Raw genomic sequence first — 26,737 nt, forward strand, 5'->3', positions numbered from 1 at the left:
GCTCCAACCTCCCTGCAGGGAGTTGTAGAGAGCAAGAAGGTCTCCCCTGAGCCTCCTCTTCTGCAGGCTAAGCAACCCCAGCTCCCTCAGCCTCTCCTCACAGGGCTGTGCTCCAGACCCCTCCCCAGCCCTGTGCCCCAGACCCCTCCCCAGCCTTGTGCTCCAGACCAGGACACAGTCTCAAGCTGTGCCAGGGGAGGTTCAGGCTGGAGGGGAGGAGAAAGTTCTTCCCAGCAAGAGGAATTGGCCACTGCAATGAGCTGCCCAGGGAGGTGGTGGAGTCCCCATCCCTGGAGGTGTTCAAGAGGGGCTTGGATGTGGCACTTGGAGCCATGGTTTAGCTGGCAGGAGGGGTTGGGTGACAGCTTGGCCTTGAGGGGCTCTGAGGTCTTTTCCAACCTTGTTGATTCTTTGCTAGCAGAGGGCACAACGTGGTGCCAGTGGGGGGATCTCTGGGGGGATCTCTGGGGGTTCTTGGGCTTGTGGGGGCCTCCATTCTGAGGGCTGCACTCCTTGCTGCTGCCAGCAGTGGCTGCAGGGCCTGCTGTGCTCAGCAGCTGTGAAGGGCAGGCATCCTCGTTCAGCTTTCTTCACAGACTCACACAATTTCAGGGGCTGGAAGGGCCCTCCAAGGCTCGCCCATTCCCACCCCCATTGCCAGAGGAGGGTCACCTGGAGCAGGTGCCGCAGGAGCACATCCAGGCAGGTGTTGAACATCTACCTGCAGGGAGGGAGACTTTGTGTTCTCATTCCCCAGCTTGAGCACAACATTTCCCACATCAGGAGGATGGGGCTGGGGTTTATTTTGGGGGGGGGGGGAGGGGATGGAGATGGGGGGGGGGGGAGGAATGGGGGGAAAGGAGGCGGTGGGCGATGTGCACTTCTGCCATTGTGCCGAGCAGCTCCAGGCAAACAAAAGAGCAGCTCCACACCGCTGCTGCCTCCTCTCTCTCTCTCTCTGTCTGTACCAACCAGCTCCTAGCGCTGCAGATGCGCCGCTCCCGAAGCCTCTCCAGCTGCCCCTTCGCAGGCTGCCCTCTCTTCCCTCGTTCCCTCTCTCCCTCTCCCCGATCCAACCAGGAGATAACCGCGGCTTGCGGCTGCCCTCCCCCAGCCCTCCCCCAGCCCCTTGCCCTCCCCCTGCCAGCCCTCCGTGTGCTTTGACGTCATGTGTGCTCCTTCCCGTTGCCATAGCAGCCCCATTCCCCACGCTCGCTCCCTGCCCGTCTCCTCTGGTAGGTTCCACCATGGTACAGCCAGCATCACGCCGCACAATGGTTTCCAGGCACTGAAAGAGAGTGATTCAGCAAGCCACTTCTTTTTTTTTCGCCTCCTCCCCCCCTTCCCCCCCTCCCCCCTTTTATTTATTTATTTATTTATCCCCCCCCCCCACCCCTTCCTCCCTTTCCTTTCCCCTTTTTATTTCGTTATCATCAGACATTTTGCCTCTCCTCTTTTTTTTTTCTCTCTCTCTCTCTCTCTCTTCTCTCTTCCCCCCCCCCCCACCCCTCCCCACCTTCACCTCCCCCCATCCCACCCCCCCCCCCCAACACCCCCCCCCTCAAGACTTTGCTCCTCCAAAGGCACACAGCGAATCGCCTGGAATCCAGCTGCACATCTTTTTGGTTGCCGTTTTTCTGCTGCTGCTTCTTGGCTATTTCATTCCTTGTATACCTCTCTAGTTATTCTTGGGGTCGCTGATCTAAATCATCCATTTTTAATTGATTTTCTTTTTTTTTTGTTTGTTTTTTTGGTTTTTTTTTTGCCTCGGCACCTTTTGGAATGTGATTAAAAAAAAACCAACCCCACCAACCCCCAAACCCAACCCAAAATATCCTCCCCGAGTGGCAGCTGGTCTGGATGAAGAGCCTGGCTGATGAGCGCGGAATGGTAGGTGCTCGCCGCCGCGATTCTCTGGCGCAGGGGTTGAGGGGGTCGGTGGGCAGCGATCGTTTGCCGTTCCGGCCGCACACCCCGCGACACGGGAGAGGGAAAGGTTCCAGAAGCAAGCTGCAGGCTGCAGCCGTCCGTGGGGTGGGCAGAGCGCACCATTGTTTGCCTGCTGTTTGGGTGCCGGAGGTGAGCAGCGGGCCGGGCGCGGAGCGGGGAGCGATGTGGAGGCGCATCGGGAGCGTGATGGTGCTTCGCCAGCTGGCTGATGTAAACAGAGGTGGTTTGCTCTGCCTCCTCGGCCTTAGCGCGGCTTGGGGGGCTGGAAGGAGGTGGCTTGGCTGGCAGCTCAGCAGCAGTGAGGTGTGGGTCACCTAACCTGTCCCAAGCCACAGCAAATGTGAATTGGTGAGCATTTGGGTTTATTAAACCAAGAGAAGGGAAGGAGGTGGCTTGGCTGGCAGCTCAGCAGCAGTGAGATGTGAGTTACCTAACCTGTTCCAAGCCACAGCAAATGTGAATTGGTGAGAATTTGGGTTTGTTACAGCAAGAGGAGAAGAGGGAGAAGGGAAGGAGGTGGCTTGGCTGGCAGCTCAGCTGCAGTGAGATGTGGGTGACCTAACCTGTCCCAAGCCACAGCAAATGTGAATTGGTGAGCATTTGGGTTTATTAAACCAAGAGGAGAAGGGAAGGAGGTGGTTTGACTGGCAGCTCAGCTGCAGTGAGATGTGGGTGACCCAACCTGTCCCAAGCCATAGCAAATGTGAATTGGTGAGAATTTGGGTTTGTTAGGAGAAGAGGAGAGGGGAAAGGAGGTGGCTTGGCTGGCAGCTCAGCTGCAGTGAGATGTGGGTGACCCAACCTGTCCCAAGCCATAGCAAATGTGAATTGGTGAGAATTTGGGTTTGTTAGGAGAAGAGGAGAGGGGAAAGGAGGTGGCTTGGCTGGCAGCTCAGCTGCAGTGAGATGTGGGTGACCCAACCTGTCCCAAGCCACAGGAAATGTGAATTGGTGAGCATTTGGGTTTATTAAACCAAGAGGAGAAGGGAAGGAGGTGGTTTGGCTGGCAGCTCAGCAGCAGTGAGATGTGGGTGACCCAACCTGTCCCAAGCCACGGCAAATGTGAATTGGTGAGAATTTGGGTTTGTTAAAGCAAGAGGAGAAGAGGGAGAAGGTGGCTGACTGGCAGCTCAGCAGCTGTGAGTGCATGATGTGGGTTACCCAACCTGTCCCAAGCCATAGCAAATGTGAATTGGAGAGAATTTGGGTTTGTTAGGAGAAGAGGAGAGGGGAAAGGAGGTGGCTTGGCTGGCAGCTCAGCAGCAGTGAGATGTGGGTGACCTAACCTGTCCCAAGCCATAGGAAATGTGAATTGGTGAGAATTTGGGTTTGTTAGGAGAAGAGGGAGAAGGGAAGGAGGTGGCTTGGGTGGCAGCTCAGCATCAGTGAGATGTGAGTTACCTAACCTGTTCCAAGCCACAGCAAATGTGAATTGGTGAGAATTTGGGTTTATGAAAGCAAGAGAAGGGAAGGAGGTGGCTTGGCTGGCAGCTCAGCAGCAGTGAGATGTGGGTTACCTAACCTGTCCCAAGCCATGGCAAATGTGAATTGGTGAGAATTTGGGTTTGTTAGGAGAAGAGGAGAGGGGAAAGAAGGTGGCTTGGCTGGCAGCTCAGCAGCAGTGAATGCATGATGTGGGTGACCCAACCTGTCCCAAGCCATGGCAAATGTGAATTGGTGAGCATTTGGGTTTGTTACAGCAAAACAAGGAGTGGAGGGGGATGATGATAAGCAGCTGGAAGGCCAGAGGCCAGAACTCCTAGCACCCTAATGCCAAGAAAACCAGAAGTGTGTGTGTGTGTGGAGGGGGGGCAGAAGAGAAGTGTTTGACAAAGTGTTGGATGTGTGAGTGGGGGCTGGGATTTAAAGCAGTGGTCTTTGGGGCAGTGATGGCTCTTCTGCCTTGCTGCCCAGTGCAAGTCAGCAGCTCAGCCCAGCAGGTCTGCCAGGAGCACCAAGAGCTTCCAGGACAAGTGTTTACAGCAGGCTGGTTTGCAAGGGAGGAATCCCCTGTGGGTGCTGCAGCGAAAGCGGCGTTGCCTCGCAGGAGGAGCCCCTGGCAGGAAAAGCTCTTTCTTGCTCCAGGGAGAAATCTTTCTGGGGTTTGGGGTGGGTTTTATCTTACTGCAGAGAGGCCTGGTTAGAAAGAACACAACTTGACCTGGGTTGAGATGTGGCTGGGATAATCAAGTGCTATGGTGGGGGGGTGGGGGGGGTTGGATGAGCAGGAGGTGCTTGCAGAGGGCCGTGATGGGCATGCTCCACAGCAGCCCTGTGCTGCCTGACTGGAGGCTTGTTTACATGGGGCTCTCTCTGCTGCAGAGCTTCACAACGGCCTCAATGCAGCCTTCCCTTCCCTCTCAGATGCTCACTGTCAGCCCCTGCCAGGAGCTTGTTTCAAAGGGTGTGGAAGCACAAGAGGTGATGGGGTAGGGTGGGAGCCGTTCAGGAGGCAAATGCCGACGAGCAGAGCAGGAAGGAGCAGGAGGAGCCTGGAATCAGCCTTCTGGAGGACACAGGGCTTGTCCTGCAAGGCCAGCTGCAGGGAAAAGAGAAAGGGGAAGGCAGAACAGGCAGGTGCTGGTACTGCACGGGGCTGGCTGTCTTTGCCCACACTGAGCTGCCTTTGGTTCCTGTGCCTGGGGGCAAGTGGAATGCACCAAGCCTCTGGTGTTTTAACCCTGCTCTCTGGTCACCAGCCAGGAACACTGGAGCAGTGCTCTCTCCTGGGGTGCTTCTGCCCTGCACTGGCTCTTCCTGCTAGGAGAGGTGGCACAGAAACCCCTTTGCAATTGGCTCAGCTAATGACTTTCTCTCCAGGGGACGCAGATGTGAATGACAAAGGCGGTTTGACCTCAGCCCTTGAACCATATCCTGCCTCCCTGCCTCGCAGGAAAACTGCTCTCCTGTGCACTGCCCTCTCCTGCTGTTTCAGAGCAGGCATCATTTGCAAGGGTCCTGGTGTAATTATGGTTGTGTTGAGGGGAAATGAGGCCTACAGGGATGGTCCTAAATAGGGTCACAGAAGCACAGAACGTCAGGGGGTGGAAGGGACCTGGAAAGCTCATCCAGCTTGACCTCCAGAGCAGGGTCACCCAGAGCAGATCACCCAGGAACTCATGCAGGCAGGTTTTGAATACCTCCAGAGAGGGAGACTCCACTCCAGGGCTCTGTCACCCTCACAGTGAGGGAATTCTTCCCCCTGTTTCCATGGAACATCCTCTGCCTCAGCTTCCACCACTGCCCCTTGTGCTGGCATTGGGCATCCCCCAGCAGAGCCTGGCTCCATCTTCTTGGCACTCACCCTGCACAGCTTTATCAACATTAATGTGGTCATCCCTTAGTCATCTCCTCTCCAAGCTAAAGGAGGATGAGGGCTAAAAATCACTGAACATGAACAACCAGTTGCCCTCAGCTGCCTGGCTGCATGTGCCTCTCATTGATAGAACTGTGTGTGCACTGAAGGGGCTGCTTAGGAGCAGACCTTGGGGCTGAGTGTTGTCCTATATTCTTTTCCCCCCCCCCCCTTTCTGCTGTCAGTGCTTGGCACATCTGAGCCTTTCTGTAGAGATGTTGTAGTACTGGATCAATAACTGTAAGACAGAAGATCTTGCAGGGCTGCTCCACTACCAGATCTGGCCCCTGAAAGCAAAGGGAGAGCTGACAGCATTGCCCTGCCATGATATTTATTGGTGAATGTCACAAAGCTCACTTGCAGTTTGCAACCCATTGCAGAACTCATGCAGTGGAAGCAGCCAGCCCCCTCCCTGGAGGGGCTCAAGGCCAGGCTGGATGGGGCCTTGAGCAACTTGGTCGAGTGGAAGGTGTCCCTGCCCATGGCAGGGGGTTGGAACTGGATGATCTTTAAGGTCTCTTCCAACCCAACCCATTCTAGGAAGGAAGAGCTAAAGCAAGGCCCAAGAGGGAGGATTGTAGCTTGGCTTTTGCAGAGCACATCAGAGTTCCATTGGGAGTTAGAAAGTCGAAGGATGTATTTAGAGACAGGTCCCCAGCTTTAGAAGTGCTTCTCTCTTAAACTGTTGTGCAAGAGAAGCTACCCAGGGAATCCCAGAATGGTCAGGGCTGGAAGGGAGCTCAAGGCTCAGCCAGCCCCAGCCCCCCGCCCTGGGCAGGGACACCTCACACCACAGCAGGTTGCTCACAGCCACCTCCAGCCTGGCTGCAAACACCTCCAGCCAGGAGGCTTCCACCACCTCCCTGGGCAGCCTGGGCCAGGCTCTCACCACCCTCCTGGCCAACAACTTCTTCCTCACAGCCAATCTCCAGCTCCCCACTTCTACTTCTGCTCCAGCCCCCGCACTCCTAGCCCTCCCTCACCCCCTCCAAAGTCCCTCCCCAGCTCTCTTGCAGCCCCCTGCAGCTCCTGGGAGGCCACCAGAAGGTCTCCTGGGAGCCTTCTCCTCCGCAGCCTGCACAACCCCAACTCTCTCAGGCTGTGCTCAGAGCAGCTCCAGCCCTCTGCTCCTCCTCCTGGCCCTGCTCTGGACACCTTCCAGCCCCTCCAGAGCCTTCCTGGCACAGAGGCTGCAGAGCTGGCCCCAGAGCTGCAGCTGTGGGCTCAGCAGAGTGGAGCAGAGGGGCAGAACCCCCTCCCTGGCCCTATTCTATTCTATTCTATTCTATTCTATTCTATTCTATTCTATTCTATTCTATTCTATTCTATTCTATTCTATTCTATTCTATTCTATTCTATTCCATTCCATTCCATTCCATTCTATCCCATTCCATTCCATTCCATTCCATTCCATTCCATTCCATTCCATTCCATTCCATTCCATTCCATTCCATTCCATTCCATTCTCTTCTGTTCTCTTCTGTTCTGTTCTATTCTATCACCAGCTTCTTCCTCACATATTCCAAGCAAAGCAAGGCTTTGACTGCATTTGTTAAACATTAAGGTGAGGGTCAGGCTCTTCTCCTAGGCTGCTGGTGACAAGAGGAGAGGGCAGGGCCTGAAGCTGCACCAGGGGAGGTTTACAGCATCCAGAATGAAGCAGGCTGGAAAAGCCCTTTGAGATCATCAAGTCCAACCTCTCACCCAACACCATCTGATCCACTGAGGATGCTAGGAAGCACTTCCTCAGGGTAAGGGGAATCAGACACTGGAATGGACTGCCCAGGGAGGTGGGGGAGTTGCTTTTCCTGGAGGTCACAGAAGCATAGAATCCCAGAGACATTCAGGCTGGAACAGAGCCTGGGGAGCCCCAAGTCCAACCCCTGCCCCTGCTCTGCGAGGCTCACCCCCAAACCATGCCCCCAAGCACCACATCCAAACCACCCTGAACCACCTCCAGGCTTGGGGACTCCACCACCTCCCTGAGCAGCCTGCTCCAAGGTCTGACCACTCTGGCTGTGAAAAAACGTTTCCTACTGTCCAGTATCAGCCTGAGGCTGTGCCCTCTTGTCCTGTCACTAATCCCCTGTGAGCAGAGACCAGCAGCAGCCTCTCCACAGCCTCCTCTCAGGGAGCTGCAGGCAGCCAGGAGCTCTCCCCTCAGCCTCCTCTCTTTCAAACTCACCATCCCCAGCTCCTTCAGCCTTCATCAGATTTATTCCCCAGGCCCTCCCCCACCTTCCTTGCCCTCCTCTGCCCTCACTCCAGCACCAGGAGTTTAAGGAGAGCTTGGATGTGGCACTCAGTGCCATGCTCTGGTCCATGAGGTGGTGTTGGGTCATGGGCTAGACTTGATGATCACAGAGGCCTCCCCCAGCCTCAATAATTCCATGGTTCTGTGAAAAGCAAAGCATTCCATACCCACCCCGCTGGTTACAGCTGGAGCTTCTGATGGCACTGCCAGAAATGATGACCCAAAAGTGCTTGCAGCACAGCTGCAGTCAGGGGACTGCCTGGGGGATGTGGGGCAGGCTGTGGATGTGGTCTGCCTGGACCTCAGCAAGGCCTTTGCCACCATCCCCCCCAGCAAGCTCCTGGCCAAGCTGTCAGCCCCTGGCTGGGACAGCAGCTCTGAGCTGGGTGAGGAACTGGCTGGAGGCTGAGCCCAGAGAGTGGTGGTGAATGGTGCCACAGCCAGCTGGCAGCCAGGCACCAGTGCTGTGCCCCAGGGAGCAGTGCTGGGCCCCAGCCTGATCAATATCTTCATTGATGATCTGGAGGAGGGGATGGAGTCCATCAGCAGGGAATGTGCAGCTGACAGCAAGCTGGGGGCAGGAGCTGAGCTGTGAGAGGGCAGCAGAGCTCTGCAGAGGGACCTGGGCAGGCTGGGCAGAGGGGCAGAGGCCAAGGGCAGGAGATTGAACACAGCCAAGTGCCAGGGGCTGCACTTTGGCCACAGCAACCCCAGGCAGTGCCACAGGCTGGGGGCAGAGGGGCTGAGAGCAGCCAGGCAGAGAGGGACCTGGGGGTGCTGGGGGAGAGCAGCTGAAGAGGAGCCAGCAGTGTGGCCAGGGGGCCAAGAAGGCCAAGGGCAGCCTGGCCTGGGTCAGGAAGAGTGTGGCCAGCAGGAGCAGGGAAGTCCTTGTGCCCTGTGCTCAGCACTGCTGAGGCCACAGCTTGAGTCCTGTGTCCAGCTCTGGGCTCCTGAGGGTAGGAAAGAGGTTGAGCTGCTGGAAGGTGTCCAGAGAAGGGCAACAAAGCTGGGGAGGGGTCTGGGGCACAAGGCTGGGGAGGGGTCTGGGGCACAGCCCTGTGAGGAGAGGCTGAGGGAGCTGGGGTTGCTTAGCCTGCAGAAGAGGAGGCTCAGGGGAGACCTTCTTGCTCTCTGCAGCTCCCTGCAGGGAGGTTGGAGCCAGCTGGGGGTTGGTCTCTTCTGCCAGGCCCCCAGCCCCAGAACAAGAGGACACAGTCTGAAGCTGTGCCAGGGGAGGTTTAGGCTGGATGTTAGGAAGAAGTTCTTCATAGAATGAGGTATTGCCCATTGGAATGTGCTGCCCAGGGAGGTGGTGGAGTCCCCATCCCTGGAGGTGTTTAGGAGGAGACTTGATAGGGTGCTTGGTGCCATGGTTGAGTTGATCAGATGGTGTTGGATGATAGGCTGGATGTGATGATCTGAAGGTCTTTTCCAGTCTGGTCTGGTCTGGTCTGGTCTATTCTATTCTATTCTATTCTATTCTATTCTATTCTATTCTATTCTATTCTATTCTATTCCATTCCATTCCATTCCATTCCATTCCATTCCATTCCATTCTATTCTATTCTATTCTATTCTATTCTATTCTATTCTATTCTATTCTATTCTATTCTGTTCTACAGCTGCTGCTCTGTTATGTCATCAGGAGAAAGGGAGAGAGACTTCCCTGGGCCCCACTGCTGGCTCCAAATCCATCCTGGCTTCCCATGCCCAGATTTTGCTGCCCCTTTTCTTTAGTGCTGACAGTTTTGAAGGCCACTTGCAAGAGAGATCAGCCCTCCCCAAAGGGCACCAGTGAAGAGAAGAGAGAAAATGCTGCATTTGCAGAGGTCTCTTTCTCTCTCCCTGCACCATCTGTGGAGGCAGGCAGAAGCAAGCAGCCTTTCACAGAGACAAAAAAAAATCCCCATCTTTGGTGCTCCAGAAAACCAACCAAAAGTGATGGTCTAAAACTGAAAGCTGCCTGCAGCTCCAAACAGTGTGAGAACAAAGGGCTGCACTTGGGCCACAGCAACCCCAGGCAGTGCCACAGGCTGGGGGCAGAGGGGCTGAGAGCAGCCAGGCAGAGAGGGACCTGGGGGTGCTGGGGGAGAGCAGCTGAACAGGAGCCAGCAGTGTGCCCAGGGGGCCAAGAAGGCCAAGGGCAGCCTGGCCTGGGTCAGGCAGAGTGTGGCCAGCAGGAGCAGGGAAGTCCTTGTGCCCTGTGCTCAGCACTGCTGAGGCCACAGCTTGAGTCCTGTGTCCAGCTCTGGGCTCCTGAGGTTAAGAAGGACATTGAGAGACTTGAAGGTGTCCAGAGAAGGGCAACAAAGCTGGGGAGGGGTCTGGGGCACAGCCCTGTGAGGAGAGGCTGAGGGCGCTGGGGTTGCTTAGCCTGCAGAAGAGGAGGCTCAGAGGAGACCTTCTTGCTCTCTGCAGCTCCCTGCAGGGAGGTTGGAGCCAGCTGGGGGTTGGTCTCTTCTGCCAGGCAGCCAGCCCCAGAACAAGAGGACACAGCCTCAAGCTGTGCCAGGGGAGGTTGAGGCTGGAGGTGAGGAGAAAGTTCTTCCCAGCAAGAGGAATTGGCCACTGGGATGAGCTGCCCAGGGAGGTGGTGGAGTCCCCAGCCCTGGAGGTGTTCAAGAGGGGCTTGGATGTGGCACTTGGAGCCATAGTTTAGGAGGTGTCAGGGGTTAGGTCATAGGTTGGACTTGATGATCTCTGAGGTCTTTTCCCACCTTCTTGATTCTATGAAAAGTGTTTTGTTTTGCTTTTCCCTTCCTGAAACCAACCAAATCTGGTGGTCTCAGACTGACAGCAGCCTACAACTCCAATCAGTGTGAGAATCCAGGGTTAAAATTGCCTTTATTCAGTGTTTTTTTTGCCTTCCTCTTCTGCTGTGCCAGTGAGACTGAAGCAGTACAGGGCATGGGGCAGAATCTGATGGGTCCCCTCTCTGCTGTTAGCAGAAGTTACAGAGCTCTCCTTGAGGGGCTGCTACTGGTGGTGGCCTGGCAGCTTTGTCAGCAAGCTTTGGAATTAATCTTGGATAACTCTTTGGAGGAGAAGAAATCCAAGTCCCAGTGGCCACCAGTCTTGTTTGTGTGCTATGCAGTGAGGTTGTTGGTAAAGGCCTTGGCATGGGAACTCACCAGTGGCAGTGGGATGTCCTCCTCAGCCTGCATCTGTACAAAACAGATGTGAAGTAGCCAGCCTTTGTGCATCTTGGGTTGCCCAGAGGGGCAGAAGATGGAGAAGCATAGCCAGCAGGGCCAGGGAGGGGATTCTGCCCCTCTGCCCCACTCTGCTGAGCCCACAGCTGCAGCTCTGGGGCCAGCTCTGCAGCCTCTGTGCCAGGAAGGCTCTGGAGGGGCTGGAAGGTGTCCAGAGCAGGGCCAGGAGCAGGAACAGAGGGCTGGAGCTGCTCTGAGCACAGCCTGAGAGAGTTGGGGTTGTGCAGGCTGCAGAGGAGAAGGCTCCCAGGAGACCTTCTGGTGGCCTCCCAGGAGCTGCAGGGGGCTGCAAGAGAGCTGGGGAGGGACTTTGGAGGGGGTGAGGGAGAGATAGGAGTGGGGGGGCTGGAGCAGAAGTAGAAGTGGGGAGCTGGAGATTGGCTGTGAGGAGAAGTTGTTGGCCAGGAGGGTGGTGAGAGCCTGGCCCAGGCTGCCCAGGGAGGTGGTGGAAGCCTCCTGGCTGGAGGTGTTTGCAGCCAGGCTGGAGGTGGCTGTGAGCAACCTGCTGTGGTGTGAGGTGTCCCTGCCCATGGCAGGGGGCTGGGGCTGGCTGAGCCTGGAGCTCCCTTCCAACCCTGACCATTCCATGATTCTGTGATTCTCAGTCAGGTAGTCTGGGGCTCTGAGCAACCTGATCTAGCTGAAGATGTCCCTGCTGACCACAGGGGGATTGGACTAGGTGACCTTTGGAGGTCCATTCTAACCCAAGCCATTCTGTGATTCTATATCCCTGGCTATGCCTGGAGCACAGAACAGAGTCCAAGCCCTTGCTAGAGCAGGAAAGAGAAATGGCAGCTGCTGTATTTTTAGGCTTCCAGTGGTATTTTTAGGCTTCCAGGGTTTTCTCCTTTCCAAGGGAGAGAGGTTGATGACAGCACAAGTTCAGATCTTTGCTCACATCACAGCAGTGACATTGGGAAGTTTGGCTGTTCCAGTCCCAGGCCTGCTGTCAGCTTTTCACATCATATCAAGCCAGTAAAAGTTGGAGGCCCAGAGGAGCTTTCCAGTCAAGCCAAGAGCTGCTTCATCAGGATTCTACACCAGGAGGTCAGCTAAGCCAGGAAACTGGGACCTGCTCTTTGAAGTGGGCTTTAGGTGAAGTCTAGTAGAGCCCTCTCTAGCTGAGCTGTTCTCTTCTTACAGAGGTTTTTGGTCTTCTGTTCTTAGTAGAACATTTAAGCTCTCTTCTGAGCTATTTGAAAACCTTTTCTGAAACAGTGGTAAGGAAACCCAACCTTTCCCAGGCTCACAGGAGGTCAGGGGTTGGAGGGGACATCTGGAGGTCTTCCAGCCCAAGCCCCCTGCCAGAGCAGGAGCAGAGGATCCAGCCCAGGGCACACAGAACACAGCCAGCCAGGGCTGCAGAGGCTCCACAGAAGGAGACTCCACAACCTCTCTGGGCAGCCTGCTCCAGGCCTCTGGCAGCCTCCCAGCCAAGAAGTTGCTCCTGATGCTGAGCTGGAAGCTCCTGGGCTGCACTTTCCATCCCTTGCCCCTTGGCCTGTGCCAGGGCACAGTGAGCAGAGGCTGTCCCTGTGCCTCCCTTCCTGCCCCCCAGCCCTCAGCTCCTGAGAGCCATTGCTCAGCTCCCTCTCAGCCTTCTGCTCTCCACACTCAGCACCCCCAGGGCTCTCAGCCTCTCCTCCCCAGGCAGTGCTGCAGTCCCTTCAGCAGCCTTGGAGCCTGCCTTGGCCTCTCTGCAGCAGCTCCCTGTCCCTCCTGAGCTGGGCAGCCCAGGGCTGGAGGCAATCTTGCAGGGGAGGTCTCAGCAGGGCAGAGCAGAGGGGGAGGAACACCTCCCTCAATCTGTTCCTATGAGCTGCCCAGTTTGGTTCATTCCTTGGCACCAGAGTGCTCCATGCTTGGTTGTTCCTTCTCTCATTCCCTGCCTTAGTTCCACATCTGCTTTTCAGCACATGTCTTGAGGGTGTCTGTCCTTTTGGTGCACCTGCAAGCACTCTGGCAGCTTGGATAAGGCTTTGTCCCACCCCATGTTGGTGCCTGTTTGGAGGAGGCTGCTAACCTGCTAAAGAGCAGCAGTTCCCAGGCCTTTTCTCCTGCCATTTGTATCCATGCCACACAGCTTTTAAGGCTCTTTATCATGTCCCAAGTCGTGTTCACATTCAGTCCCCAGGTGCTGGTGACTGATGACTCTCTACAATACACAGAATCACAGGGGAGGAGAGGTTGGAAGGGATCCCTCCAGAGATCAGCAGGTCCAACCCCCCTGCCAGAGCAGGGGCACCCAGGGTAGGTCACACAGGAGCACATCCAGGTGGGGCTGCAAAGGCTCCAGAGCAGGAGGCTCCACAACCTCCCTGGGCAGCCTGCCCCAGGCTTCCAGCAGCCTCACACCAAAGAAGTTTCTCCTTCTGTTGAGCTGAAATCTTCTGTCTTCAAGTTTGTGTCCATTGCTCCTTGGCTTATCACAGCACACCACCCAACAGAGCTTGGCCTCCTCCCCTCTGCCCCCAGCCCTCAGCTATTGAGAGGCATTGATCAGATCCCTCTCAGCCTGCTCCTCTCCAGGCTGACCACCCCCAGGGCTCTCAGTCTCTCTTCCCAGGGGAGATGCTCAGGTCCCAAACTCCTCCTCGTGGCTCTCCCTTGGACTCTCTCCAGTGCCATCTGTGGCAGTTCCATCGAATCACAGAATGGGTTGGGTTGGAAGGGACCTTAAAGCTCAGCCAGTTGCAACCCCATTGCCATGGGCAGGGACACCTCCCACCAGCCCCAGCTTGCTCAGGGCCTCATCCAGCCTGGCCTTGAACACCTCCAGAGAGGGGACAGCCACAGCCTCCCAGGGCAGCCCTGAACATCAGATGCCCAACAGTAGAGTCTGCCTGACTTGATTATTTTTGTCTCTTGGGGGGAGGAAATGACCAGGCCACTTCTCCCCCATTCAAACAACACTTCCTTCTGCATTATATTCCCTCTCTAACCTTCCTGGGTTTCTGCATGGAAGAAGGGAACTTTATGTAATCAATCCTGCTTGTAACTGAGTGCATTCTGGTATTATGGTGAGACCCCAGCTGGAGCTCTGGGGCCAGCTCTGCAGCCTCTGTGCCAGGAAGGCTCTGGAGGGGCTGGAAGGTGTCCAGAGCAGGGCCAGGAGGAGGAGCAGAGGGCTGGAGCTGCTCTGAGCACAGCCTGAGAGAGTTGGGGTTGTGCAGGCTGCAGAGGAGAAGGCTCCCAGGAGACCTTCTGGTGGCCTTGCAGGATCTGCAGGGGGCTGCAAGAGAGCTGGGGAGGGACTTTGGAGGGGGTGAGGGAGGGATAGGAGTGGGGGGGCTGGAGCAGAAGTAGAAGTGGGGAGCTGGAGCTTGGCTGTGAGGAAGAAGTTGTTGGCCAGGAGGGTGGTGAGAGCCTGGCCCAGGCTGCCCAGGGAGGTGGTGGAAGCCTCCTGGCTGGAGGTGTTTGCAGCCAGGCTGGAGGTGGCTGTGAGCAACCTGCTGTGGTGTGAGGTGTCCCTGCCCAGGGCAGGGGGCTGGAGCTGGCTGAGCCTTGAGCTCCCTTCCAGCCCTGACCATTCCATGCAACTGATTTTGTTTCCTGCAAGCTGAGTCTGTCTTCTCCTCATGACCACAAACACTGAGCCCTTCCTCTCCTCGGTCTTGACCTCAGAGCCCTTTGTGTACTCCTCCTTCCCATGCCAGTGTTGTGCCTCTGTGACCATCAGAAGCCACTCTTCCCCCCCTCTGCTGTGTGATGTGCAAAGCCTGACCTTCCAGGCTCCTTTAGCTTTCTGAACTGTTTCCTGTGTCCATCCTAGCTGGAAAATAAACCCCAGGTATTTCTTTCTCTCTCTTTTGTGTGTGTGTGTGCTCAGGGCTAGCTGTTAGCAAGCTGGACTCGGCAGCAGGCCAGGCTCGGACCTCGGCTCCGGCCACCCGTGCATGAAGCCGATGCCTTTGCACCAGTTCCTGTAGATGAGACACAGCACACACTGGGGTGAGTCCACCACGGTTCCCCTCCTCTCTCAACTCATCCTCCTCTGCAAATGCAAGAGTGCTCACAGCCAGCCTGGCTGCTGAGCAGTTTGAGCTCAGGGCTTCGGCTTCCATTGGGGTTTGTTGCCTTTCATTGAACTGATTTGGGTTTCATTTCTTGGTTTGGGTCTGGGGGTTGTTTGAGTTGGGGGTTTTGTTTGAGGGGGGCTTTGTTTTGTTAGCTTGCCTTGGTGATTTTGGGGGTTGGGTTGGGTTGGGTTCTCTAGCTATTCATTCCTCTGTTTCTCTAGTTAGTTCTCTATTTATTCATTTCTCTGTTTCTCTATTTATTTCTCTATTTATTCATTTCTCTGTTTCTCTATTTATTTCTCTATTTATTCATTTCTCTATTTCTCTATTTATTTCCTTATTGAGCTCTCTATTTTTCTATTGATTTCTCTAGTTATTGATCTCTCTGTTTCTCTAGTTATTTATTTATTGAGCTCTCTATTTTTCTATTGATTTCTCTAGTTACTAATTTCTCTATTTATTAATATCTCTGTTTTTGTATTTAGTTCTTTCTCTAGTTATTAATTTCTCTATTTCTCTATTTTTCTATTGATCTCTCTAGTTATTATTTTATCTATTTTTTATTTATTTATCTCTATTTATTCTCTATTTATCTATTTCTCTATTTATTAATATCTCTGTTTTTCTGTTTAGTTATTTCTCTAGTTATTAATTTCTCTATTTCTCTATTTTTCTATTGATTTCTCTAGTTATTAATTTATCTATTTTTATTTATTTATTTCTCTCTATTTATTCTCTATTTATCTATTTCTCTATTTATTAATTTCTTTATTTATTAATCTCTCTGTTTTTCTATTTAGTTATTTCTCTAGTTATTAATTTCTCTATTTCTCTATTTTTCTATTGATTTCTCTAGTTATTAATTTATCTATTTTTATTTATTTATTTCTCTCTATTTATTCTCTATTTATCTATTTCTCTATTTATTAATTTCTCTATTTATTAATCTCTCTGTTTTTCTATTTAGTTATTTCTCTAGTTATTAATTTCTCTAGTTATTAATTTCTCTATTTCTCTATTTTTCTATTGATTTCTCTAGTTATTAATTTATCTATTTTTTATTTATTTCTCTCTATTTATTCTCTATTTATCTATTTCTCTATTTATTAATTTCTCTATTTATTAATCTCTCTGTTTTTCTATTTAGTTATTTCTCTAGTTATTAATTTCTCTATTTCTCTATTTTTCTATTGATTTCTCTATTGATTTCTCCAGATATTAATTTATCTATTTTTATTGATTTATTTCTCTCTTTCTCTATTAATTTCTCTACTTCTCTATTTATTAATTTCTCTATTTATTAATCTCTCTGTTTTTCTATTTATTTATTTCTCTAGTTATAAATTTCTCTATTTCTCCATTTTTCTATTGATTTCTCTATTGATTTCTCTAGTTATTAATTTATCTATTTATTATTTATTTCTCTCTTTCTCTATTTATTTCTCTAGTTATTAATGTATCTATCTCTCTGTTTTTCTATTTATCTGTTTATTAATTTACCTGTTTTTCTATTTATTTATTTATATTTATTAACTATCTATGTATCTATTTATTCATTTATCTATTTATTAATTTCTCTATTTCTCTATTTCTTTTTCTCTTTATTTCTCTATTTATTAATTTATCTCCTTTTCTATCTATTTATTCCTCTATCAATTTCTCTATTTCTCTATTTATTTCTCTAGTTATTAATGTATCTATTTCTCTATTTATTTCTCTAGTTATTGATATCTCTATTTATTTCTCTATTAATTTCCCTATTAATTTATCTATTTCTCTATTTGCTTTTCTATTTATTTCTCTATTTCTTAATTTCTCTCATTTTCTATCTATTTATTTCTCTATCAATTTCTCTATTTCTCTGTTTATTAATTTATCTATTTATTAATGTATCTATTTCTCTATTTATTGATGTCTCTATTTATTTCTCTATAAATTTCTCTATTTATCTATTTGCTTTTCTATTTATTTCTATATTTATTAATTTCTGTTTTTCTATCTATTTATTTCTCTACTTATTCATTTCTCTATTTATTTATTGATTTCTCTATTGATTAATTTCTCTATTTTTCTATTTATTTATTTCTCTTTTATTCATTTCTCTATTTATTAATTTCTCTATTTCTCTATTTATTTCTCTATTAATTTCTATTCATGTCTCTATTTCTCTATTTATTTCTCCATTAATTTCTCTATTTCTTTTTCTATTTATTTCTCTATTTATTAATTTCTCTCCTTTTCTATTAATTTATCTATTTATTAATTTCTCTATTTATTAATTTATCTATTTCTCTATTTATTTCTCTATTAATTTCTCTATTTCTCTATTTGCTTTTCTATTTATTTCTCTATTTATTAATTTCTCTATTTATCTATTTATGCATTTATCTATTTCTCTATTAATGTCTCTATTCCTCTATTAATTTCTCTATTTCTCTATTTGTTTCTCTATCTATTTCTCTATTTATTAATGTCTCTCTTTTTCTATCAATTTCTCTGTTGATTTCTCTCTTTCTCTATCTGTTTATTTCTGGGACTCTATGAAATGAGACAGAAAGTAGCAGAGAGCCATGGCTTAATCATGAGGTCTGTGGTGCCAGGTTGGACTTGATGATCTTTGAGGTCTCTTCCAGCCTTGGTGATTCTGTGTGTGTGAAAGCAGTGCCTGCTAGTCCATGCTGTGTTGAAAGCTCAGGGTTTCCCCTTCATAAGCTGGAGATGAGTTTGTGGCATGAAGAGTCCCAGTCTGGATGCTCACACCATGCACTTGTGGACACCCACAACACCTCTGCAGAAGCAGAACCCTTCCCTGCATCACTGCTCTGACAGTTTTAGCTCCTCATGGCTTTCAAGACCCTGCTGCATGTGTCCTAAGGCAGTTCCTCTTCCCAGGACAGCAGCCTTCTTGGTTTCATGTGTGGGCTCTTAGCAACTGTGCTACTTAACCTTCCCTCCCTGAATGGCTCTGGGTGAGCTTTGGGGTCATGGGGAAGTCCAAACCCACACAACCATCGCCACAGCAGTGTTGATTGATGTGCTCAGGAGCTACTTGCAGATAATGAGAGCTTTAAATCAACTCTCTGTGTGGGATTTATTGTGGTGGATAGCAAACAAAGGACCTCATAGCAGCACAGAAGGAGTTGGGTTAGAAGGGATCTTAAAGACCACTCAGTTCCATGGGCAGGGACACCTCCCACCAGCCCCAGCTTGCTCAAGGCCTTGTCCAACCCAGCCTTGAATGCTTCCAGGGAGGGAAGTGATGATCATTTTAATGCTGCTAGAAGGTGCCTAGGTAGCCAGGTGGGGGTTGGTCTCTTCTCCCAGGCCCCCAGCAGCAGAACAAGAGGACACAGGCTCAAGCTGTGCCAGGGGAGGTTGAGGCTGGAGGTGAGGAAGAAATTATTCCCAGCAAGAGAGATTGGCCACTGGAATGTGATGCCCAGGGAGGTGGTCTCCCTTCAGGGAGTTGCAGAGAGCAAGAAGGTCTCCCCTGAGCCTCCTCTTCTGCAGGCTAAGCAACCCCAGCTCCCTCAGCCTCTCCTCACAGGGCTGTGCCCCAGACCCCTCCCCAGCCTTGTGCCCCAGACCCCTCCCCAGCTTTGTTGCCCTTCTCTGGACACCTTCCAGCAGCTCAACCTCTTTCCTACCCTCAGGAGCCCAGAGCTGGACACAGGACTCAAGCTGTGGCCTCAGCAGTGCTGAGCACAGGGCACAAGGACTTCCCTGCTCCTGCTGGCCACACTCTGCCTGACCCAGGCCAGGCTGCCTTTGGCCATCTTGGCCCCCTGGGCACACTGCAGGCTCCTCTTCAGCTGCTCTCCCCCAGCACCCTCAGGTCCCTCTCTGCCTGGCTGCTCTCAGCCCCTCTGCCCCCAGCCTGTGGCACTGCCTGGGGTTGCTGTGGCCAAAGTGCAGCCCCTGGCACTTGGCTGTGTTCAATGCCATCCTGTTGGCCTCTGCCCATCTGCCTAGCCGGTCCTGCTCACCCCGTTGGCCCCCAGCACTCCCAGGTCCCTTACCCCAGAGCTGCTCTGCAGCAGCTCAGCCTCAATCTATGCTGCTCCCTGGGGTTGCTCTTCCCCAGCTTCAGGAAGTGAATTTCATTAGACTTCTCCCTGCCCAGCTCTCCAGCCTGCCTATGTCCACAGCCTCAGGCAAGGCACCTGAAGCATCTTTGCTGTGGCTGTGCAGTAGCAGGTTGGTAAGAAGAGGGAGCCCTGCAAGCTTGGTGCAGGACCTGAAGGCTCAATGTGGGACCACCAGGAGGGTGGCACAGGTTGCCCAGGGAGGTGGTGGAAGCCTCCTGGCTGGAGGTGTTTGCAGCCAGGCTGGAGGTGGCTGTGAGCAACCTGCTGTGGTGTGAGGTGTCCCTGCCCATGGCAGGGGGGTTGGCACTGGCTGATCTTGAAGGCCCCTTCCAAGCCAACCCTGACTATGAATCTCTGACTCTGGGAGGACACACAGCAAGAGAAACATTCAAGATTGCTTCCCCTGTTGTTACTTTTCTTCCCCAAATATTTAGCTAATAGCCACTGAGGACAGAGGCCTTTGCTAGATGGATTTTTGCTGTCACAACTCATGCTGCTACTCCTGCCAAAAGAAATTCTACCCTCCCCTTGATGTTTCTTACCAAGCAAACACTGAAAGGAGCTGCTGCATGCTCTTAGCTCCTGTAATCATGGGACTCTTAGGGTGTCAGGGAGGGACAGGACTGGGGGGGCTGGAGCAGAAGTAGAAGTGGGGAGCTGGAGATTGGCTGTGAGGAAGAAGTTGTTGGCCAGGAGGGTGGTGAGAGCCTGGCCCAGGCTGCCCAGGGAGGTGGCCTGCATTAGGAACAGTGTGGCCAGCAGGAGCAGGGAGGTCATTGTGCCCCTGTACTCTGCATTGGTTAGGCTGCACCTTGAGTCCTGTGTCCAGTTCTGGGCCCCTCAGTTTAAGAAGGACATTGAGAGACTTGAAGGTGTCCAGAGAAGGGCAACAAGGCTGGGGAGGGGGCTGGGGCACAGCCCTGTGAGGAGAGGCTGAGGGAGCTGGGGTTGTTCAGCCTGGAGAAGAGGAGGCTCAGGGGAGACCTCATTGCCCTCCACAACAACCTGAAAGGTGGTTTTAGCCAGGAAGGGGTTGGTCTTCTCCCAGGCAACCAGCACCAGAACAAGGGGACACAGTCTCAAGCTGTGCCAGGGGAGGTTTAGGCTGGAGGTGAGGAGAAAGTTCTTCATCGAGAGAGTCATTTGTCATTGGGATGAGCTGCCCAGGGAGGTGGTGGAGTCCCCATCCCTGGAGGTGTTCAAGAGGGGACTGGATGTGGCACTTGGTGCCATGGTCTGGTCATGAGGTTTGTGGTGACAGGTTGGACTTGATGATCCTCGAGGTCTCTTCCAACTCTTCCAACTGTGATGGAAGCCTCCTGGCTGGAGGTGTTTGCAGTCAGGCTGGAGGTGGCTGTGAGCAACCTGCTGTGGTGCGAGGTGTCCCTGCCCATGGCAGGGGGTTGGAGCTGGCTGAACCTTGAGCTCCCTTCCAACCCTGCCAGTTCTGTGACTCTGTGTCCTTCATTTCTGGCAAAATGCTGAAGAGCAATTCGTCTGTGATGAGTTTGAGGAGGTGTGGTTATTCAATAGGCACTCCTGAGCCTCTGGATGCTTACTGCTGCTGCTTCACTTGATTTTACAGGCAGGAGAAAGGCTCAGCCTCGCAGACTTCAATTACTTTGAAGAAGATTAGGGATGAGAAAGCAGCCATTAGTCTCCCTGCAAAAATCCATCTAGCAAAGGCCTCTCTCCTCAGTGGCTATTAGCTTAATATTTGGGGGAGAAAAGTAACAACAGGGGAAGCAATCTTGAGTGTTTCTCTTGCTGTGTGTCCTCCCAGAGTCAGAGATTCATAGTCAGGGTTGGCTTGGAAGGGGCCTTCAAGATCAGCCAGTTCCAACCCCTCTGCCACGGGCAGGGACACCTCACACCAGCCCCAGGATGCTCAAGGCCTCATCCAGCCTGGCCTTGGACACCCCCAGGCAGGAGGCAGCCACAGCCTCCCTGGGCAGCCTGTGCCAGAGTCTCCCCAGCCTCACTCTCAACAATTCCTTCCTCCTCTCCACTCTCAGTCTCTCTTCTCCCAGCTCAAAGCCATTGTTCCTCAGCCTGGCACTCCCAGCCCTTGCTGGAAGAGCTGGGGGTCCCTTTTGTCCTAGCACTCCCAGCCCTTGTCTGAAGTCCCTCCCCAGCTATCCTGGAGCCCCTTCAGGGACTGGAAGCTGCTCTGAGGTCTCCCTGCAGCCTTCTCTTCTCCAGGCTGCACAGCCCCAGCTCTCCCAGCCTGGCCCCACAGGGGAGGTTCTGCAGCCTCTGATCATCTCTGTGGCCTCCATTGGACTCCTTCCACCAGCTCCAGGTCCTTGTGCTGGGGGCCCCAGAGCTGGAGGCAGTGCTGCAGGTGGGGGCTGAGCAGAGCAGAGCAGAGGGGCAGAATCCCCTCCCTGTGCTGCTGCTCTCCCTGCTCTGGCTGCAGCTCAGCCCTCCACTGCCTCACATCCCACCAGCCTCATTTTTTGAGACAGAAATGCTCTCTTTCTGTTAACAGCTCTGTTTCCTAACCTAACATTTTGTGCCCAGCTGCTGTTTCATGACCTCTCTTTGAAGTGCTCAGCAGCAGGCACAAGTCCTGGCTGCCCTGCACCCCTTGGGTGTCTGGCTGGTTGTGGGGGGGGGGGTGTTATATGACATGGGGTGGGGGATTAGTCCTGTCCCAGCATGAAAAAGTCTTCTTGTGTGAGCTGACTGTGTAGCTGCAGGGACTTGGAGAGCACTGGGAAGATCAAACAGCATCCTGGTAAGAAGTTCTGCTTTGCAGCAGAGGAAACCCAGAACTCATTGCTAAAGGTTATGTTTATACAGCAGACTCTGGAGTAATTTATCCTCTCTGTAGCTTGGTGCCTCCAGCTGCTTCATCTAGATCAGGGCAGCTCAGAGAATCAGAGAATCATTCAGGTTGGACAAGGACAAGGGGTTGGAAGGGACCTCTGGGGCTGAGTCCAACCCACCCTTGCCAGAGCAGAATCACCCAGGGCAGGCCACACAGGAATGCATCCAGGTGGGTTTGGAGAAGGAGACTCCACAACCTCTCTGGAACCTCCTCCAAGGCTCCAGCAGCCTCACAACAAAGAAGTTGCTCCTCAGGTTGAGGTGGGACCTCCTGGGGTCCAGCTTGTACCTGTTGTTCCTTGTCCTGTCCCTGAGCACCACCCAGAAGAGACCATCACCTTCATCTTGCCCCCCACCCCTCAGATATTTGTAGACATTGATCAGATCCCCTCTCAGTCTTCTCTTCTCCAGGCTGAACAGCCCCAGGGCTCTCAGCCTTTCTTCACAGCAGAGATGTTTGAGTCCCTTAGTCATCCTCACAGCCTCCCTTGGACTCTCTCCAGCAGATCCCTGTTTCCCTTGCCCTGGAGAGCCCAACACTCTCCCCACTCCTAGTTTTGCTCCAATCCCCCCCAGTCCACCACCTCCCTGGGCCAGGCTCTCACCTCCCTCCTGGGCAATGTTTGCTCCATGTTAATTGGGATGGCTAGAAGCTCCTCTGCTAAGAAAAAGCTCAATGCAGAACTGCAGATATCTGCAGCTTTGCTTATCATGGGACCTTGGGAGGTCTGGGCTGTGGAACCACACAGAGACCAGACCTAGCCCAAAGCCCACTGCAACTACAGCACAGCTAGGAGTGGGTTGAAGCAGAACTGGAAGTGGTTTGGAGCAGAACTGGAAGTGGGGTTGGAGCAAAACTGGAAATGGTTTGGAGCAGAACTGGAAATGGTTTGGAGCAGAACTGGAAATGGTTTGGAGCAGAACTGGAAATGGTTTGGAGCAGAACTGGAAGTGGGTTGGAGCAGAACTAGAAGTGGGGATATTGAGATTGGATGTTAGAAAGAAGTTGTTCCCTACAAGGGTGGTGAGAGCCTGGCACAGGCTGCCCAGGGAGGTGGTGGAAGCCTCCTGCCTGAAGGTGTTTGCAGCCAGGCTGTGCTCAGAGCAGAGCAGCTCCAGCCTGCTGCTCACCCTCGTGGTCACCTTCCAGCCCATCCAGATCCCTCCTGTAACTGCTGAAGAGGGTCCAGAGGAGGCCACAAAGATGATCATGGGGCCAGGCTGGGAGAGCTGGGGCTGTGCAGCCTGGAGAAGAGAAGGCTGCAGGGAGACCTCAGAGCAGCCTCCCAGGACCTGAAGGGGGCTACAAGAAGGCTGCAGAGGGACTGTTTGCTAAGGCCTGCAGGGACAGGACCAGGGACAATGGCTGCAAGCTGGAGAAGGTCAGATTTGGATTGGCTCTTAGGGAGAGGTTCTTTAGCATGAGGGTGGTGGAACACAGCAGCAGGCTGCCCATGGCTTGGGCAAGGGTTGAGGCCCCTTCCCTGGAGGTGAGGCTGGACAGGGCTCTGACCTAACCCCTGCTGGCTGGGGCTGGACTGAATGAGCTTTGGAGCTCCCTTCCAGGCCAGACCATTCTATGATTCCATAATTTCCACACAGGAAAAAGCCCCAAAGCCAACCAAACCCCAGCCCAGCTTTCTACTGGCAGAACTCAGTGTGCATCTCTGACAGCCTCCCACATGCACACTGGTATCTGCATCTTGGTGTTCTTCAGCCCTAGCCATAGTCAGAGCTTCATGGAATGGGTTAGGTTGGAAAGGACCTTAAACATATCCAGCTCCAAGCCTCCTGCTGTGGGCAGGGACACCTCACACTAGGTGGCTCAAGCCCTTGTCCAACTTGAACACCTCCAGGGAGAGGGCATCCATCACCTCCCTGTGCCCTGTGACCATCAGCTCTGCTCTGCTCAGAACCCCACCTGCAGCACTGCTTCCAGTTCTGCTGCTCCCAGCACAGGAAGGACCTGGAGATGCTGGAGCAGGTCCAGAGGAGGCCATGAAGATGGTCAGAGGGTTGCAGAACCTCCTCTGTGGGGCCAGGCTGGGAGATTTGGGACTGTTCAGCCTGGAGAAGAGAAGGCTCCAGGGAGACCTCAGAGCAGCCTTCCAGTAGCTGAAGGGGCTCCAGGAGAGCTGGGGAGGGACTTTCGACAAGGGCTGGGAGTGCCAGGGCAAAAAGGGACCCCCAGCTATCCCAGCATGTCTGTGGGCTAAAGCTGCTGAGCTCTCCAGCTCTTCCTGCTTCCCAATACCAGGAACCAAGAGAGAACTAAAAACCCCAAGTCTGAAACAGAGCTCTCATTATTAGACACCAGACAGCTATAATCCCATCTGTGGAGATCCACAGCCAGCATCTGGCTCGTGTGAATCGCTCCCTGCCTCCAACCAGAAGCCCTCTAATGGTTATTGATGCTGAGTTTTAAAGAGAGCCCTGCACTGTGCTGCTCAGTGAGTGCCTTCAGCCTCCCTCCCACTCGACAGCATCTCAAGCAGCCCTTGGCCAGGACCAGCCTGACAACTGCCTGATTAATCCTCATCCACATGTGTCAGGTGATGTTACCACTCAGCTGGTCAGGGCTGCCTCTTCCCTGCTCTCTGAGCCTCTTTGCCCATGCAGTGCCTGAGTGGAGCTGTCATGTGTGTCCCACTGGCAGGCAGGGCTGCAGAACCCATTGCCACTTGGTGATTTGTTTGCTCTGGTGATGCAAAGAGCACCTCCAAAGCTGCTGCTGCTGCTGCTGGTGCTTTGAGCTGCTGGTGCAGACATTGGTTGCTGCTGCTGCTGCTGCTGCTGCTGCTGCTGGTGCTTTGAGCTGCTGGTGCAGACATTGGCTGCTGCTGCTGCTGCTGCTGCTGCTGCTGCTGCTGTTAGCATCACAGAATTGTCAGGGTTGGAAGGGAGCTCCAGGCTCAGCCAGCCCCAGCCCCCTGCCCTGGGCAGGGACACCTTACACCACAGCAGGTTGCTCACAGCCACCTCCAGCCTGGCTGCAAACACCTCCAGCCAGGAGGCTTCCACCACCTCCCTGGGCAGCCTGGGCCAGGCTCTCACCACCCTCCTGGCCAACAACTTCTTCCTCACAGCCAATCTCCAGCTCCCCACTTCTACTTCTGCTCCAGCCCCCCCACTCCCATCCCTCCCTCACTCCCTCCAAAGTCCCTCCCCAGCTCTCTTGCAGCCCCCTGCAGCTCCTGCAAGGCCACCAGAAGGTCTCCTGGGAGCCTTCTCCTCTGCAGCCTGCACAACCCCAACTCTCTCAGGCTGTGCTCAGAGCAGCTCCAGCCCTCTGCTCCTCCTCCTGGCCCTCCCCAGCTTTCTCGGAGCCCCCTTCAGATCCTGGAAGGCCACAACAGACCCTTGGTGTCTACTGAGATAGAAACATGGCCATGAAACCAGGATGGTGCTTTGCTTTTTGAGATAGGTCTGTAAAAAAGGATGCCTGACCCTTCAGGTGTGTGATAATAGAGCATTGCTCTCATTCTGCCATGGGCAGGGACACCTCACACCACAGCAGGTTGCTCACAGCCACCTCCAGCCTGGCTGCAAACACCATCATCATCATCATCATCATCATAAAAAAAACAACAACCAGGTTGGAAGAGACCTTCAAGATCACCATGTCCAAGCCCTCAACCAATCCAACCCACCTAAATAACTAACCCATGGCACCAAGCACCCATCAAGGCTCCTCCTGAACATCTCCAGTGATGGTGACTCCACCACCTCCCCAGGCAGCTCATCCCAATGGGCAATCACTCTCTCTGTGTAGAACTTCTTCCTAACAACCAACCTAAACCTCCCCTGGCACAGCTTGAGACTGTGTCCTCATGTTCTCGTACTGGGTGCCTGGGAGAAGAGACCAACCCCCAGCTGGCTACAACCTCCCTGCAGGGAGTTGGAGAGAGCAAGAAGGTCTCCCCTGAGCCTCCTCCTCTCCAGGCTAAGCAACCCCAGCTCCCTCAGCCTCTCCTCACAGGGCTGTGCCCCAGACCCCTCCCCAGCCTTGTGCCCCAGACCCCTCCCCAGCTTTGTTGCCCTTCTCTGGACAGCTTCCAGCAGCTCAACCTCTTTCCTACCCTCAGGAGCCCAGAACTGGACACAGGACTCAAGCTGTGGCCTCAGCAGTGCTGAGCACAGGGCACAAGGACTTCCCTGCTCCTGCTGGCCACACTCTTCCTGATGCAGGCCAGGCTGCCCTTGGCCTTCCTGGCTGCCTGGGCACACTGCAGGCTCATGTTCAGCCTACCAGTACCCCCAGGTCCCTCTCTGCCTGGCTGCTCTCAGCCCCTCTGCCCCCAGCCTGTGGCACTGCCTGGGGTTGCTGTGGCCAAAGTGCAGCCCCTGGCACTTGGCTGTGTTCAATCTCCTGCCCTTGGCCTCTGCCCCTCTGCCCAGCCTGTCCAGGTCCCTCTGCAGAGCTCTGCTGCCCTCTAACAGCTCAGCTCCTGCCCCCAGCTTGCTGTCAGCTGCACATTCCCTGCTGATGGACTCCATCCCCTCCCCCAGATCATCAATGAAGATATTGATCAGGCTGGGGCCCAGCCCTGCTCCCTGGGGCACAGCACTGGTGCCTGGCTGCCAGCTGGCTGTGGCACCATTCACCACCACTCTCTGGGCTCAGCCTCCAGCCAGTTCCTCACCCAATGCAGTGTGCTCCCATCCCAGCCAATTCTGAAGCACTCCCTACAATCTCAGGTTTGAAAGTGGCTTTGAACTCCCTGCTTAGCTCCAAGTGTCCCTTCCATTTGCCTTCCTTCATGGCAAACTCACTTGTACCTGGACACACCTCAACAGCTCCTGCTTGGGCCTTTGCTCTCCTCCTGCCAGCAGCTCCCAGGGAAATGCTGACACCACCTTCAGGTTCTTCTGTGCTCCTCAGCAGAAATAATCTGTCAGCTGATTTGATTGCCAAAAATAAGGAGATGGAAAACACTCTTACCACCCCCACTTCCTTCCCCCTCACCCCTTCAAGGGGAGGTGCTGCAGGCAGCTGATGAGCTGAGCTCATTTGTCAGCATCTCTAG

At 52.9% G+C, this 26,737-nt stretch overlaps 1 protein-coding gene across 6 annotated transcripts in view; it reads left to right on the forward strand.

Annotated features, from left to right (window-relative positions):
* Positions 1 to 1,834: 1,834 nt before the first annotated feature.
* LOC104309327 (mitogen-activated protein kinase 10) overlaps positions 1,835 to 26,737 on the forward strand; it is a 119,864-nt gene continuing 94,961 nt past the window's right edge. For 3 of the 6 annotated variants that reach the window (XM_054172772.1, XM_054172770.1, XM_054172773.1), the window contains exons 1-2: positions 1,851 to 1,890; positions 14,601 to 14,722. Coding sequence is in view for 3 of the 6 variants with exons in the window: in XM_054172768.1 (XP_054028743.1) it covers positions 1,861 to 1,890 (30 nt within the window). In the remaining 3 variants the exon portion in view is untranslated. Of the gene's footprint in view, positions 1,891 to 14,600; positions 14,723 to 26,737 lie in introns of all 6 variants that reach the window. The other 3 variants (XM_054172768.1, XM_054172769.1, XM_054172771.1) reach the window with 1 other exon arrangement.

The sequence above is a fragment of the Dryobates pubescens genome, chromosome 24 (genome assembly GCF_014839835.1).
Source record: "Dryobates pubescens isolate bDryPub1 chromosome 24, bDryPub1.pri, whole genome shotgun sequence".
Taxonomy (NCBI): Eukaryota; Metazoa; Chordata; class Aves; order Piciformes; family Picidae; genus Dryobates; species Dryobates pubescens.